The sequence below is a fragment of the Aethalodelphis obliquidens genome, unplaced genomic scaffold, assembly GCF_003676395.1.
Source record: "Aethalodelphis obliquidens isolate GAN/ISIS:26980383/991018 unplaced genomic scaffold, ASM367639v1 scaffold27, whole genome shotgun sequence".
Taxonomy (NCBI): Eukaryota; Metazoa; Chordata; class Mammalia; order Artiodactyla; family Delphinidae; genus Aethalodelphis; species Aethalodelphis obliquidens.
In genome coordinates this window covers 23,220,777-23,236,157 of record NW_020837971.1, presented here as the reverse complement: position 1 = coordinate 23,236,157, position 15,381 = coordinate 23,220,777, and the positions used below count along the sequence as shown (strand labels likewise).

Below are 15,381 nucleotides of genomic sequence, written 5' to 3'. Positions count from 1 at the left end.
AAAGAATAGGGACGGGACCCACACCACTGGGAGGGAGCTGTGAAGGAGGAAAAGTTTCCACACACTAGGAAGCCCCTTCACTTGTGGAGACAGGGTGGGGAGCAGGGGGAAGCTTTGGAGCCATGGAGGAGAGTGCAGCAACAGGGTTGCAGAGGGCAAAGTGGAGAGACTCCCACACAGAGGATCGGTGCCGACCAGCACTCACCAGCCTGAGAGGCTTGTCTGCTCACCCGCCGGGGCTGGTGGGGGCTGGGAGCTGAGGCTTGAGCTTCAGAAGTCAGACCCCGGGGAGAGGACTGGGTTTGGCTGCGTGAACACAGCCTGAAGGGAGCTAGTGCACCACAGCTAGCCAGGAGGGAGTCTGGGGAAAAGTCTGGAACTGCCTAAGAGTCAAGAGGCAATTTTTTCAGGGTGCATGAGGAGAGGGGTTTCAGAACACCACCTAGATGAGCTCCAGAGACAGGTACGAATCACGGCTATCAGTGCAGACACCAGAGACGGGCATGAAATGCTAAGACCGCTGCTACAGCCACCAAGAAGCCTGTGTGCAAGCACAGGTCACTATCCACATCTCCCCTCCTGGGAGCCTGTGCGGCCCACCACTGCCAGAGTCCCATAATCCAGGGACAATTTCCCCCGAAGAACACACGGCATGCCTCAGGCTGTTGCAACGTCACGCTGGCCTCTGCCACCGCAGGCTCGCCCTGCATTACGTACCCATCCCTCCCCCTGGCCTGAGTGATCCAGAGCCCCCTAATCAGCCGCTCCTTTAACCCCCTCCTGTCTGGGCAAAGAAAAGATGCCAGAGGGCAACCTACATGCAGAGGAGGGGCCAAATCCAAAGCTGAACCCCAAGAGCTGTGCGAACAAAGAAGGGAAAGGGAAATCTCTCCCAGCAGCCTCAGGAGCAGCTGATTAAATCTCCACAATCGACTTGAGGTATGCTGCATCTGTGGAATACCTGAATAGACAATGAATCATCTCAGAATTGAGGTGGTAGACTTTGGGAGCAACAGTAGACTTGGGGTTTGCTGTCTGCAACTCTTTTCTTTCTGACTTTTATGTTTATCTCAGTATAGTTCTTAGCACTTGTTATCATTGGTGGATTTGTTTATTGGTTTGGATGCTCTCTTCATTTTTTAAATTACTTTTTAAATTTTTTATTGTTTTTAAAATAATTTTTTATATTTTATTTTTATTATTTTATTATTTTTTCCTTCTCTCTTTTTTTTCTCCCTTTTCTTCTGAGCCGTGTGGCTGACAGGGTCTTGATGATCTGGCTGGCTATCAGGCCTGAGCCTCTGAGGTGGGAGAGCTGAGTTCAGGACATTGGACCACCAGAGACCTCCCAGCCCCATGTAACATCAATCAGTGAGAGCTCTCACAGAGATCTCCATCTCAATGCTAAGAACAGCTCCACTCAATCACCAGCAAGCTCCAGTGCTGGACACCCCATGCCAAACAAGTAGCAAGATAGGAACACAAACCCATCCATTAGCATAGAGGGTGCCTAAAATCATAATAAATTCACAGACACCCCAAAACACACTACTGGACACAGTTCTGCCCACCAGAAAGACAAGATCCAGCCTCATCCACCAGAACACAGGCACCAGTCCCCTCCACCAGGAAGCCTACACAACCCACTGAACCAACCTCACCCACTGGGGGTGGACACCAAAAACAATGGGAACTATGAACCTGAAGCCTGCAAAAAGGAGACCCCCCAACTACAGTAAGTTAAGCAAAATGAGAAGACAGAGAAATACACAGCAGATAAAGGAGCAAAGTAAAAACCCACAAGACCAAACAAATGAAGAGGAAATAGGCAGTCTACCTGAAAAAGAATTCAGAGTGATGATAGTAAAGATATTCCAAAATCCTGGAAATAGAATGGAGAAAATACAAGAAACATTTAACAAGGACCTAGAAGAACCAAAGAGCAAACAAATAATTATGAGAAACTCAATAAGTGAAATTAAAAATTCTCTAGAAGGAATCAATAGCAGAATAACTGAGGCAGAAGAACCGATAAGTGACCTGGAAGATAAAATGGTGGAAATAACTACCTCAGAGCAGAATAAAGAAAAAAGAATGAAAATAATTGAAGACAGTCTCAGAGACCTCTGGGACAACATTAAACACACCAACATTCCAATTATAGGGTCCCAGAAGAACAATAGAAAAAGAAAGACACTGAGAAAATATTTGAAGGAATTGTAGTTGAAAGCTTCCCTAATATGGGAAAGGAAATAGTCTATCAAGTCCAGTAAACACAGAGAATCCCATACAGGATAAATCCAAAGAGAAACATGACAAAACACACATTAATCAAACTATCAAAAATTAAATACACAGAAAAAGTATTAAAAGAAGCAAGGGAAAAACAGCAAATAACATACAAGGGAATCACCATAAGGTTAACAGCTGATCTTTCAGCAGAAAATCTGCAAGCCAGAAGGGACTGGCAGGACATATTTAAAATGATGAAAGGGGAAAACCTACAACCAAGATTACTCTACCCAGCAAGAATCTCATTCAGATTTGACAGAGAAATTAAAACCTTTAAAGACAATTATCTTTACAGTAAAGAGAATTCAGCACCACCAAATCAGATTTACAACAGATGCTAAGGGAACTTCTCTAGGCAGGAAACACAAGAGAAGGAAAAGACCTACAAAAACAAACCCAAAACAATCAAAAAAATGGTAAAAGGAACATACATATCGATAATTATCTTAAATGTAAATGGATTAAATGCTCCAAATAAAAGACACAGACTGGCTGAATGGATACAAAAACAAGACCCATATATATGCTGTCTACAAGAGACCCACTTCAGACCTAGGGACACATACAGACCAAAAGTGAGGGGATGGAAAAAGATATTCTATGTACATGGAAATCAAAAGAAATCTGGAGTAGCAATACTTATATCAGACAAAATAGACTTTAAAATGAAGACTATTACAAGAGACAAAGAAGGACACTACATAATGATCAAGTGATCAATCCAAGAAGAAGATATAACAATGGTAAATATTTATGCACCCAAAATAAGAGAACTTCAATACATAAGCCAAATGCTAACAGTTGTAAAAGGGGAAATCAACAGTAATACAATAATAGTAGGGGACTTTAACACCCTACTTTCACCGGTGGACAGATCGTCCAAAATGAAAATAAATAAGGAAACACAAGCTTTAAATGACACATTAAACAAGATGGACTTAATTGATATTTATAGGACATTCCATCCAAAATCAACAGAATACACTTTCTTCTCAAATGCTCATGGAATATTCTGAAGGATAGATCATATCTTGTGTCACAAATCAAGCCTTGGTAAATTCAAGAAAATGAAAATTTATCAAGTACCTTTTCTTACCACAACACTATGAGACTAGATATCAATTACAGGAAAAATACTGTAAAAAGTACAAGCACATGGAGAGCTAAACAATATGGTACTAAATAACCAAGAGATCACTGAGGAAATAAAAGAATACCTAGAAACAACTGACAATCAGAACACAGCAACCCAAAACCTATGGGATGCAGCAAAAGCAGCACTAAGAGAGAAGTTTATAGCAATACAATCCTCCCTCAAGAAACAAGAAACATCTCAAATAAACAACCTAACCTTACACCTAAAGCAATTAGAGAAAGAAAGAAAAAAAAAACCCAAAGTTAGCAGTAGGAATCAGATCATATCTTTCAGATCAGAAAGATATGAAAAACAAATGAAGGAAACAATAGTAAAGATCAATAAAACTAAAAGTGGTTCTTTGAGAAGATAAACAAAATTGATAAACCATTAGCCAGACTTATCAAGAAAAAAGGGAGAAGACTCAAATCAATAGAATTAGAAATGAAAAAGGAGAAGTAACAACTGACACTGCAGAAGTACAGGGATCATAAGAGATTACTACAAGCAACTCTATGCCAATAAAATGGACAACCTGGAAGAAATGGACAAATTCTTAGAAAAACACAACCTTCCAAGACTGAACCAGGAAGAAATAGAAAATATGAACAGACCAATCACAAGCACTGTAATTGAGGCTGTGATTTAAAATCTTCTAACAAACAAAAGCCCAGGACCAGATGGCTTCACAGGAGAATTCTATCAAATATTTAGAGAAGAGCTAACACATATCCTTCTCAAACTCTTCCCAAATATAGCACAGGGAGGAACACTCCCAAGCTCATTCTACGAGGCCACCATCACCCTGATACCAAAACTAGAAAAAGATGTCACAAAAAAAGAAAACTACAGGCCAGTAATACTGATGAACATAAATGCAAAAGTCCTCAACAAAATACTAGCAAACACAATCAAACAGCACATTAAAAGGATCATACACCATGATCAAGTGGAGTTTATCCCAGGAATGCAAGGATTCTTCAATATACCCAAATCAATCAATGTGATACACCATATTGACAAATTGAAGGAGAAAAACCATATGATCATCTCAACAGATGCAGAAAAAGCTTTTGACAAAATTCAACACCCGGGTTTCCCTGGTGGAGCAGTGGTTGAGAGTCTGCCTGCCGATGCAGGGGACACGGGTTTGTGCCCCAGTCCAGGAAGATCCCACATGCCGCGGAGCAGCTAGGCCTGTGAGCCATGGCCGCTGAGCCTGCACGTCCGGAGCCTGTGCTCTGCAACGGGAGAGGCCACAGCAGTGAGAGGCCCACGTACCGCAAAAAAAAAAAAAAAAATCAACACCCATTAATGATAAAACCCTCCAGAAAGTAGGCATAGAGGGAACTTACCTCAACATAATAAAGGCCATATATGACAAACCCACAGCCAACATTGCTCTCAATGGTGAACAACTGAAACCATTTCCACTAAGATCAGGAACAAGACAAGGCTGTCCATTCTCACCTCTATTATTCAACTTAGTTTTGAAAGTTTTAGCCACAGCAATCAGAGAAGAAAAATAAATAAAAGGAATCCAAGTTGGAAAAGGAGAAGAAAACTGTCACTGTTTGCAGATAACATGTTACTATACATACAGAATCCTAAAGATGGTACCAGAAAACTACTAGAGCTAATCAGTGTATCTGGTAAAGTAGCAGGATACAAAATTAATGCACAGAAATCTCTTGCATTCCTATACACTAATGATGAAAAATCTGAAAGAGAAATTAGGAAACACTCCTATTTACCATTGCAACAAAAAGAATAAAACACCTAGGCATAAACCTGCTTAAGGAGAAAAAAGACCTCTATGCAGAAAGCTATAAGACACTAATGAAAGAAATTAAAGATGATACAAACAGATGGAAAGGTATAGCATGTTCTCGGATTGGAAGAATCAACATTGTGAAAATGACTATGTTACCCAAAACAATCTACAGATTCAATGCAATCCCGATCAAACTACCAATGGCCTTTTTCACAGAACAAGAACAAAAAAGTTCACAATTTGTATGGAAACACAAAAGACTCTGAATAGCCAAAACAATCTTGAGAAAGAAAAACGAGCTGGAGGAATCAGGCTCCCTGACTTCAGACTATACTACAAAGCTACAGTAATCAAGACAGTATGATACTGGCACAAAAACAGAAATATAGATCAATGGAACAGGATAGAAAGCCCAGAGATAAACCCATGCACATATGATCACCTTATCTTTGATAAAGGAGGCAAGAATATACAATGGAGAAAAGACAGCCTCTTCCATAAGTGCTGCTGGCAATACTGGACAGCTACATGTAAAAGAATGAAATCAGAACACTCCCTAACACCATAAACAAAAATGAACTCAAAATGGATTAACGACCTTAATGTAAGGCCAGACACTATAAAACTCTTAGAAGAAAACATAGGCAGAACACTCTATGACATAAATCACAGCAAGATCCTTTTTGACTCACCTCCTAGAGTACGGGAAATTGAAACAAACAAATGGGACCTAATGAAACTTAAAAGCTTTTGCATAGCAAAAGAAACCATAAACAAGATGAAATGACAACCCTCAGAATTGGAGAAAATATTTGTAAATGAAGCAACTGACAAAGGATTAATCTCCAAAATATACAAGCAGCTCAATAACAAAAAGACAAAGAACCCAATCCAAAAATGGACAGAAGCCCTCAATAAGACATTTCTACAAAGAAGACATACAGATTGCCAACAAACACATGAAAGGATGCTCAACATCACTAATCATTAGAGAAATGCAAATCAAAACTACAATGAGGTATCACCTCACACTGGTCAGAATGGCCATCATCAAAAAATCTGCAAACAATAAATGCTGGAGAGGGTGTGGAGTAAAGGGAACCCTCTTGCACTGTTCATGGGAATGTAAATTGACACAGCCACTCTGGAGAACAGTATGGAGATTCCTTAAAAAACTAAAAGTACAACTACCATACTACCCAGCAATCCCACTACTGGGCATATATGCTGAGAAAACCATAATTCAAAAAGAGACCTGTACCACAATGTTCATTGCAGCACTATTTACAATAGCCAGGACATGGAAGCAACCTAAGTGTCCATCGACAGATGAATGGATAAAGAAGATGTGGCACATATATACAATGGAATATTGTATATATGGAATATTACAACATATATTACAATATATATTGTATATTACAATATTATAATATTACAATATACAATGGAATATTACTCAGCCATAAAAAGAAACGAAATTGAGTTATTAGTTGTGAGGTGAATGGACCTGGAATCTCTCATACAGAGTGAAGTAAGTCAGAAACAGAAAAACAAATACCGTATGCTAACAGATATATATGGAATCTTAAAAAAAATGGTTCTAAGGAACCTAGGGGCAGCAGATGTAGAGAATGGACTTGAGGACACGGGGAACGGGAAGGGTATGCTGGGACGAAGTGAGACAGTAGCGCTGACATATGTACACTACCAAATGTAAAATAGATAGCTAGTGGGAAGCAGCCGCATAGCACAGGGAGATCAGCTCGGTGCTTTGTGACCACCTAGAGGGGTGGGATAGGGAGGAAGATGCAAGAGGGAGGGGATATGGGGATATATGTATACATATAGCTGATTCACTTTGTTATACAGCAGAAACTAACACAACATTGTAAAGCAATTATACTCCAATAAAGATGTTAAAAAAAGGATTTTTTAAAAATTTTAGAATAAAAAAGTGTAGTGACGTGGAAATATGCAAAATCATAATCAAGTTTAAATGTTGAATCTGGAATTGCAAGTAATGACAGTATTGAGAAAAATATTGAGTCGTGTCAGCAAACTGATTTTATTGAGCCATATTCTAAAATCAGTATTTAAAGTTTTGATAAAGATTATTTAAAAAGTGGTTTAACCAAAGGTATAAAACACCCCAATAAAAATAATAGATTCCAATGTATAAATTGAATGGTAATAATTTAAATCAAAGATTAAAACATTCAAAATACAAGTTCCTTATAAACACAGCAAGCTGGAATAGTTGATAATCCCATTCAAATATCTTTTAAAAGAATAAAGATATAAATTGCTGGTGCTAACTCTTAATATTACGTGAGTGCTAATAAAAAAACTTTATTAGCGAGAATTCCCTGGCAGTCCATTGGTTAGGACTCGACCTAACCACTGCCATGGTGGTTAGGTTAGGCCCTTTCACTGCCATGGGCCCAGGTTCAATCTCTGGTTGAGGAACTAAGATTCCACAAGCCACGTGTCACAGCCAAAAAAAAAGAAAAGAAAAGAAAAACTTTATTAGCATCTTTCTATTTACATGTCATGTGGTAAAATGGCAAATAGCTCACCCAGTTTCTATGCATCCATTGCATTTATTGTTTTAATGATGAATCATCTACTGAACTAAAAGCTGTAAGTCCTAGTCAGTTCTGCCATATCTCAGAACTCCTGAGGGATCCACTCACCTTGGAGCCTACCCCTAGTGAATGCTGCTCCCATTAGCAAGAAAAACCTATATGTGAATGCTCATAACAGCTCTAATCATAATCTTCAAAACCTAGAAACAACCAAGATTGCTTTCAACAGGTGAATGGAAAAACACGTATTGGATAAAGATACTAGAGTAGAGCTACACAATGAAAAAGAACAAACGCAACACACAACAATATGGATGAATCTAAAAAGCATTTTGCTCAATGAAAGCAGCCTCTCCCGTTATGGAGCACAGGCTCTGGACGCGCAGGCTCAGCGGCCATGGCTCACGGGCCCAGCCGCTCCGTGGCATGTGGGATCCTCCCAGACCGGGGCACGAACCCATGTCCCCTGCATCGGCAGGCGGACTCTCAACCACTGTGCCACAAGGGAAGCCCTGCATGATTCCTTTTATATGACATTCTAGAAAAGGCAAAACTACAAGGGTAGGAGTAGATCAGTGGCTACCAGGATTTGGGGGAGGGGGACAGCGTTGAAGACAAAGAGCCTGTAAACAAACATTAGGATGATGGAACAGTTCTATATGGTTCTGTGGTGCTGGCCACATGACAGTATTTCTCAAACCCATAGAACTCTCTGTACACCATAGAGAACAAACTGTACTGAATGCAAAGTAAAAAATAGAGAAAGAGAGAGAAATGTATACCAGGATGGTGGGAAAATCCAGGATGGAATTCAGAAGGTAACAAGTGAATCTGTATTACAAACAAATGACATAACTACATTTAAGTGGATGGGGGAAAACAGGAGTGATCCTAAATTTGGACCTTCATAAACTTGGAAATAGTATTTTGACACAGAGCTGTAAGGCTAATGACAAAAAGAACTGTATGTAAGTACTATCTGTACTCTACTTGGTATATGTGTTTCTCACCAAGAAACAGGTTGGCAATTCTAAACTTCTTACATGTATACTCCATGTAAGAACATGTAGTGTGACTTGTGCCTTTTTGTCACATTTTGTTACATGTGACAAAAAGTAAATCTTTGGCAGATGGTGAGAGGCAGGTCTCACACTGTCAGAGAAGGCGGAGAATGAGCCCCGTGGTGCTGATTAGACTTGGGGGCATCCACGAACTCATGTTTACAGGCACACTTCGTTTTGTTGTGCTTCACAGGTTCTGTGTTTTTTACAAATGGAAGGTTTGTGGCAACCCTGCCTCGAGCAAGTTTATCGGGGCCGTTTTTCCAACAGCATTTGCTCCCTTTGCATCTCTGTGTCATATTTTGGTCATTCTCACAATATTTCAAACTTTTTCATTATTATTATATTTGTAATGGTGGTCTGTGATCAGTGATCTTTAATGTTACTAGTGCAACAAGATTTCAGCTTGCTGAAGACTTAGATTACGGTTAGCATTTTTTAGCAGTAAAGTATTTTTAAATTAAGGTATGGACATTTTTAGACATAATGACATTGTACACTTAATAGACTACAGTTTAGTATAAACATAATTTTTATATGCACTGGGAAATCAAAAAATTTGTGTTACTCACTTTACTGTGATATTCACTTTTATTGCCGTGATCTGGAACCGAACCCATAATATCTCTGAGGTGTCCCTTTATATATATATATATATATATATATATATATATATATTGCAGAAAGTAAATACAGAAATATATGTAGATATATGGATACACACGGGTTCAAATACACCCAGATATTCCTAGCTCTGTCCGCTGGGAGGGCCTAGAAGCAGGGACACTCAAGCAGCCAGAAGCATGTCTAGCTCCAAAATATTGGTTTAAAATGCCACTCTCCAATAAAAGACATTGTGAGATCCTTGGAAAAATGGCTGATTCTAGGGTTGGAGCAGGGAAAGTACACAATAAACCCAAGCTCCTCTAAGCGCCCTAAGTAACTGCAATCTTGTGTACGTCACTGAACTCCTTTGGGCCACAGTCGCTGCCTCTCCACCATGGAGAGTTACACTAAATGGTCAGTAAGAGCCAGTCAAATGTGGACCCTCTGTGTGTCTAAGAAAATGAGAGGTCAGCTTTGCCAAATATGACATGTCTAACCATTGAGGACAAAAACAGCAAAGAAAAACCCAGGAGAAGAGGCTTTGGAGCTAAATCGTAAGAGTCAACAAGGACTTACGTGTTCTTGGCTGTTTGGAGTGAATTTGTTCTGTGCTTGACTTTCATCACTTAAAAACTACATCTTTAAATCTTTTCTGCTTAAAATTACCAACTTTTGGAAGCCCATTTCTATGGGATATCTCTGAAGACTTTTTTTAATAAGAGAAATACTCTAATCGTGATGTTTATTAATGTCGATAACTCAGTTGCCTATGTTTTCTCTTTTTCTAAGTGTGAGTCCAAGTTCCAGAAGCAAATACATTCCTCTCTATACGTAAGTAATGTTTCTTAATGTTTTAAAAATTACTAGATTTACATCTAAATTGTAGTTGCTTTCAGTTCACTCATGTTTGTAATTCACTTTTTGAAACAGCTTACGCTTTCTAACAGATTTCTAATGTTTTCCTAGCATGCTGCCTGTCAGGAATTTCATCAAAAATGCGTTAAAGATTTTAATAAGAGAAAGAAAGGGGGAGCAGTATCTTCGGTGTTCCCAAATTAGTTATTTTATGAAATAAAATACCTTGGATGCTACTAATATTGGGTGTTGTCAACAAGAAAGACTTTTACACTTGGTGTGGAAGCTACAATGTGCTCGCCAAAGCTAAGGGCAGGAAATGCGATCTCTTGCTTTTCTATTTAAATTTGGCTCTCCGTGGGTGGCACAGATGTGCGTCACCACCCTTTGGGGTCTTCTCTGCTTTATATTGGAGAAAAAATCTTGTGCTTTAGTCAGCTTGGGCTGCTGTCACAACATAGCACAGACTGGGTGGCTTGTAGACAACAGACGTTTCTTTCCCACAGTTCTGGAGGCTGGAAGGTAGGGATGGCCAAGGGGTCACAGACTTGTGTCCACGTACGGTTCAGGGGCAAGAAGCTCGTGGTGTCCCTTTTATAAGAATACTAATGACCCAAGTACCTCCCACCTCCTGATACCATCACCTTTGGATGTTAGGAATTCAACGTATGAATTTTGGGGGGACATAAACATTCAGATCACAGTACCTTGGAACAAAGTAAATCCAAGCAAACAGAGGAATCTGGGCCTTTCATCTCTACCCTCCCCCCTCATTACTCCAGCCTCTCCTACCCCACAGTAGAATTGACTCACCTTCCTACCAGTGGCCCCAGAAGTGCCTGCAGGACACCCTCTCACTGCCGTGGACTAATTGGCCCCGAAGGCACATCGCCAGTTGCCCACAACCCCAGGCACCTGCCCCGTTTCTGTCCCCACAGGAGGCCCCTCAGCTATGGAGACACCCATCTCTGCCTTGCCCCAGCTGCCTCCAAGCTCCAGGGAGGAGTTGGCTCAGGGCTGCAGAAGCAGCTGCTTCTTTGCTCAAAAACACAAACCAGCTGTTGCTCTCACTCTAAAAAAGAGAAAGTCTCCTTACTTTATTTTTTTTAAGGCAAATTGTTCCATCACCGTGGTTAATTTTTTGCATTTTGATCTATTTTGGCAAGATTTCCTTTGCAAGTTAGGATATGTTCATCTATTTTTTCTATGTTTCTTTTCATCCTAACAGTGGTTGCGTGCATTCTACAAATGCTGATGACGTTGACGACCCCTGTGGAGACGTCACATCTCTCGCCAAGCCTCGCAGCTCTGAAATTCTTTATACGAGCTCAAGTTGGTGAGTTCCACTTATGATTATTCCCCTCACTTTATTATTCAGGAGGAAACATGGTCATGGGCTTTGCAATGAATGGAGCAATTAAAAAACGGCCCTGAATAAACAACAAGGTCCTACTGTACAGCACAGGGAACTATATTCAATCTCCCAGGATAAACCATAATGGAAAAGAATCTGAAAAAGAATGTATATGTGTATAACTGAGTCACTTTGCTGTACAGCAGAAATTAACACAATATTGTAAATCAACTCGACTTCAATAAAATTAAAAAAAAAAAAAACAGCCTCGTGCTGCTCACGGCTTAAGAGGAAAGATACCTGAAAGAAAGGTACCTGAAAGGACTGTAGTTTCTCACAAAGGAGGTTATAGTTTTGAGCACTGACTAACCTGAGTGCCTACATATATACGCAATATATCTTTACATGCTATGTTTTATGAATATATTATATATATATATAATATATACAAAAAGTATGTATATATTCACTTTCACCAGTGGAACTACTGAGCCTCAGAAATTCCTTCCCTAGGATTCACAGGATACACTACAGGGAGCTGACATTCTGTGTCTTCTTTTTTTTTTTTTTAATTTTTACTGGAGTATAACTGATTTGCAATGTTGTTAGTTTCAGGTGTACAGCAAAGTGAATCAGTTATACATACACATATATCCACTCTTTTTTAGATTCTTTTCCCATATAGGTCATTACAGAGTATTGAATAGAGTTCCCTGTGCTATACAGCAGGTTCTTATTAGTTATCTATTTTATACAAAGTAGTGTGTATATGTCAATCCCAATCTCCCAATTTATCCCTCCCCCCTTACCCCCTGGTAAACATAAGTTTGTTTTCTATGTCTGTGGGTCTATTTCTGTTTTGTAAATAAGTTAATTTCTACCCTCTTTTTGGATTCCACATATAAGTGATATCATATGATATGTCTTTGTCTGACTTACTTCACTTAGTATGATAATATCTAGGTCCATCCATGTTGCTGAAAAGGGCATTATTTCATTCCTTTTTATGGTTGAGTAATATTCCGTGGTTTATACGTACCACATCTTCTTCATTACGCCACTGAGCTGCTACACATCATGGCTGTTACCCCATCAGTTTCTGTGGTGACTGAAAACCTTGCAGTAGGTGTCCTGCAAGCCTATAGTGTGAATCACGACAGTATTTTAAATGTTAGCTGCTTTCTATTTTCTTTAAACATCAGTTGTGTCCATGAGACGAAATAGCTAAATTTCACATTGGCTGTCCTTCAGACCTATTCTACACCCTATAATAATTTTGAATCTCCCTGTGTTATATATTCTGACTCTAATTCTTTTGACTAGTTGGCCAAACTAAAATATGTTTCAAAACTAAATTTGGTTTTAAAATATATTTCTGTAACTTATTGCATTGAAGAATTAAATGAGTTGATTCATTTCAACCAAAAACAAAAAAGAAAGAAAAAAGAGGAGAGAATACATAAAATATTCCATGTACTGTGACAAGGACTTAGCCCTCACGTAGCTTGCAAACCTGCAGGGCCGGTGAGCTCTGCTCACCAACAATGATAATATAGAGCAGCGTGGAGTGAGTCTCTTGAGCCGTGAGCTTAGTGCTTTTGATCTCAGTTGTACAGAGAGGTCACTTTCACCCACAAGACTTGAAGGCTGTGATGTTTTAGCTGAGTCCTGAGGAAGGGTTCGTTGGTTATGATTCTTCCATAATTTCTGCAAGGAAATTATTGCTATTAAACGTGGCAGTTCTAAAAAATTTTCAGGAAAGAGTATGAGGATAAACCCAACTGAAAATATCCTACTGGCATAAAATTTTATTTCTCCTTTGAAATGTACATCTGAATTTTGGAATGTTTTATGAAACATTCTTGCTAAAGAATAAAATGTATTCTTCTGGGTCATTCTTCAAGGATAGTAAAGAGCAGTCTGGCAGCATTTTAAAAATTTGATGTAGAACATACCATTTAACTTAAGTAAATTTGGGAGCAGGCATTCTACCTCATCTTGCTGTTAATTAGTGTTTTTAAGGAAAGGAAATTGAATGGATTATGTAAAAGAATTGGACATTAACTGTACTTCCCCAAATTGGCCACTAGAGGGCCTCCGAGGTTGCAAAGTTTCTTCTTTGGATGAGGTTTCATTTTTTTAACAGAATCTTAACCTTTTAACACAAAGAAAGGTTTTCCATTTTTATTATGAGGTATTGATACAAAATGTATAGTGTCATATGTAACATATAAAGCAAAATAACAAGGAAATGCCTGTGCATCCCGGGCTTAGCTAAGGACATAGTACTGTATCTTTTAAGCCACCTGTATATTCCTCCCAACCTCATCTCCTTGGTCTCCTTCCCCAACCCAGAAGTCATCACATCAGACTTTGTGCTTATCCTTTGCTTGCTTTGCTTGATAGTTTGGCTACATATACTTGAATCTCTAAACAAAATGTTATGTCCTTTCCACAGTACCACACTGAGCAAAGTATAGAAGAATGCATACAACATGACATCATTTGCATAAGGTCCAAAACCCAGAAACACGTCAACTTGCTTTGTGCCCAGTAGAGTACCATCCTATTCAAAAGCAAATATGACTCTTCCTTTGTTTCCTCATCTTAAACTTTCTTAAAGGGAAATACGTTTATGAGATCATCTTTAAGGTTCTCATAACCCGTGACAATTAGGACAGGAGCTGTACTTGCCCCGAATCCTTCAGTGGAAGCCGCATTGCAGACAGAGTCAAGGCTACTGCCTCTTGGGTTCAGGTGGTTGGAATCACCAATTTCCCCAAAGGGTAAATGTTTTCAAATTTTCCTCATTCGTTGATTTTGTATTCTGGCCACCATCTCATTCGACATGCCCAATGTATTGGTGGTGATTATACTAATAGGTTTTTTGTTTGTTTGTTTTTGTTTTTGTTTTTTTTTGCGGTACACGGGCCTCTCACTGTTGTGGCCTCTCCCATTGCGGAGCACAGGCTCCGGATGCGCAGGCTCAGCGGTCATGGCTCACGGGCCCAGCCGCTCCGCGGCATGTGGGATCTTCCCGGACCGGGGCACGAACCCGTGTCCCCTGCATCGGCAGGCGGACTCTCAACCACTGCGCCACCAGGGAAGCCCTATACTAATAGTTTTAAAAATAACTTTTAAAGTTGTAGAACTGAATCTGATCGTTATAGAAAAAAGTATGGGAAAAATTAATAACAATAAAAATATAACTAAACTTTTACACAGAAACATAGGCATTATTAATATTTTGACATATTTCCATCTGTCATCCTGAATCTTGTATCTGTATATTTATATAGCTATGATCATATTACATATATAATTTTTACTACCTTAACATTGCAACATCATCATGGGTACATGTTATTATGAACTCATCATGATTTTTATTGGTGTAGATGTACTGTCATTGACTAGTTCACTTAGGTTACATATGTAAATTCTTCCCATTTTTTGCTATGATAAATAATGCTGTCAAACACTCTTTAAGTGAATCTTCTTCTAATTTGGAGTTATTTACTTAAGGGAGACTCCTTGAAATGGATTATGAGGTCAAAATATATAAACATTTTTAAGCATGTTACAAAATCCTTTCCTGGAAGTATTATAAAAATTTACAGTGGAACCAGAGTTTATGTGCAATGTGTATGCACACACACCTTCAATGCTAGCCTTAAAGCTCACCAAATAGCATATTCTTTTCCTTCCAAATGTGT

The 15,381-nt window shown here is 39.2% G+C and overlaps 1 protein-coding gene across 1 annotated transcript in view; it reads left to right on the top strand.

The window, feature by feature from the left end:
- Positions 1-15,381, top strand: part of SPMIP7 (sperm microtubule inner protein 7) — a 56,467-nt gene that overhangs the window by 29,958 nt on the left and 11,128 nt on the right. The window contains exons 6-7 of the mRNA XM_027124178.1: positions 10,246-10,287; positions 11,540-11,647. Coding sequence (XP_026979979.1) covers positions 10,246-10,287; positions 11,540-11,647 — 150 coding nt within the window. The remainder of the gene's footprint in view (positions 1-10,245; positions 10,288-11,539; positions 11,648-15,381) is intronic.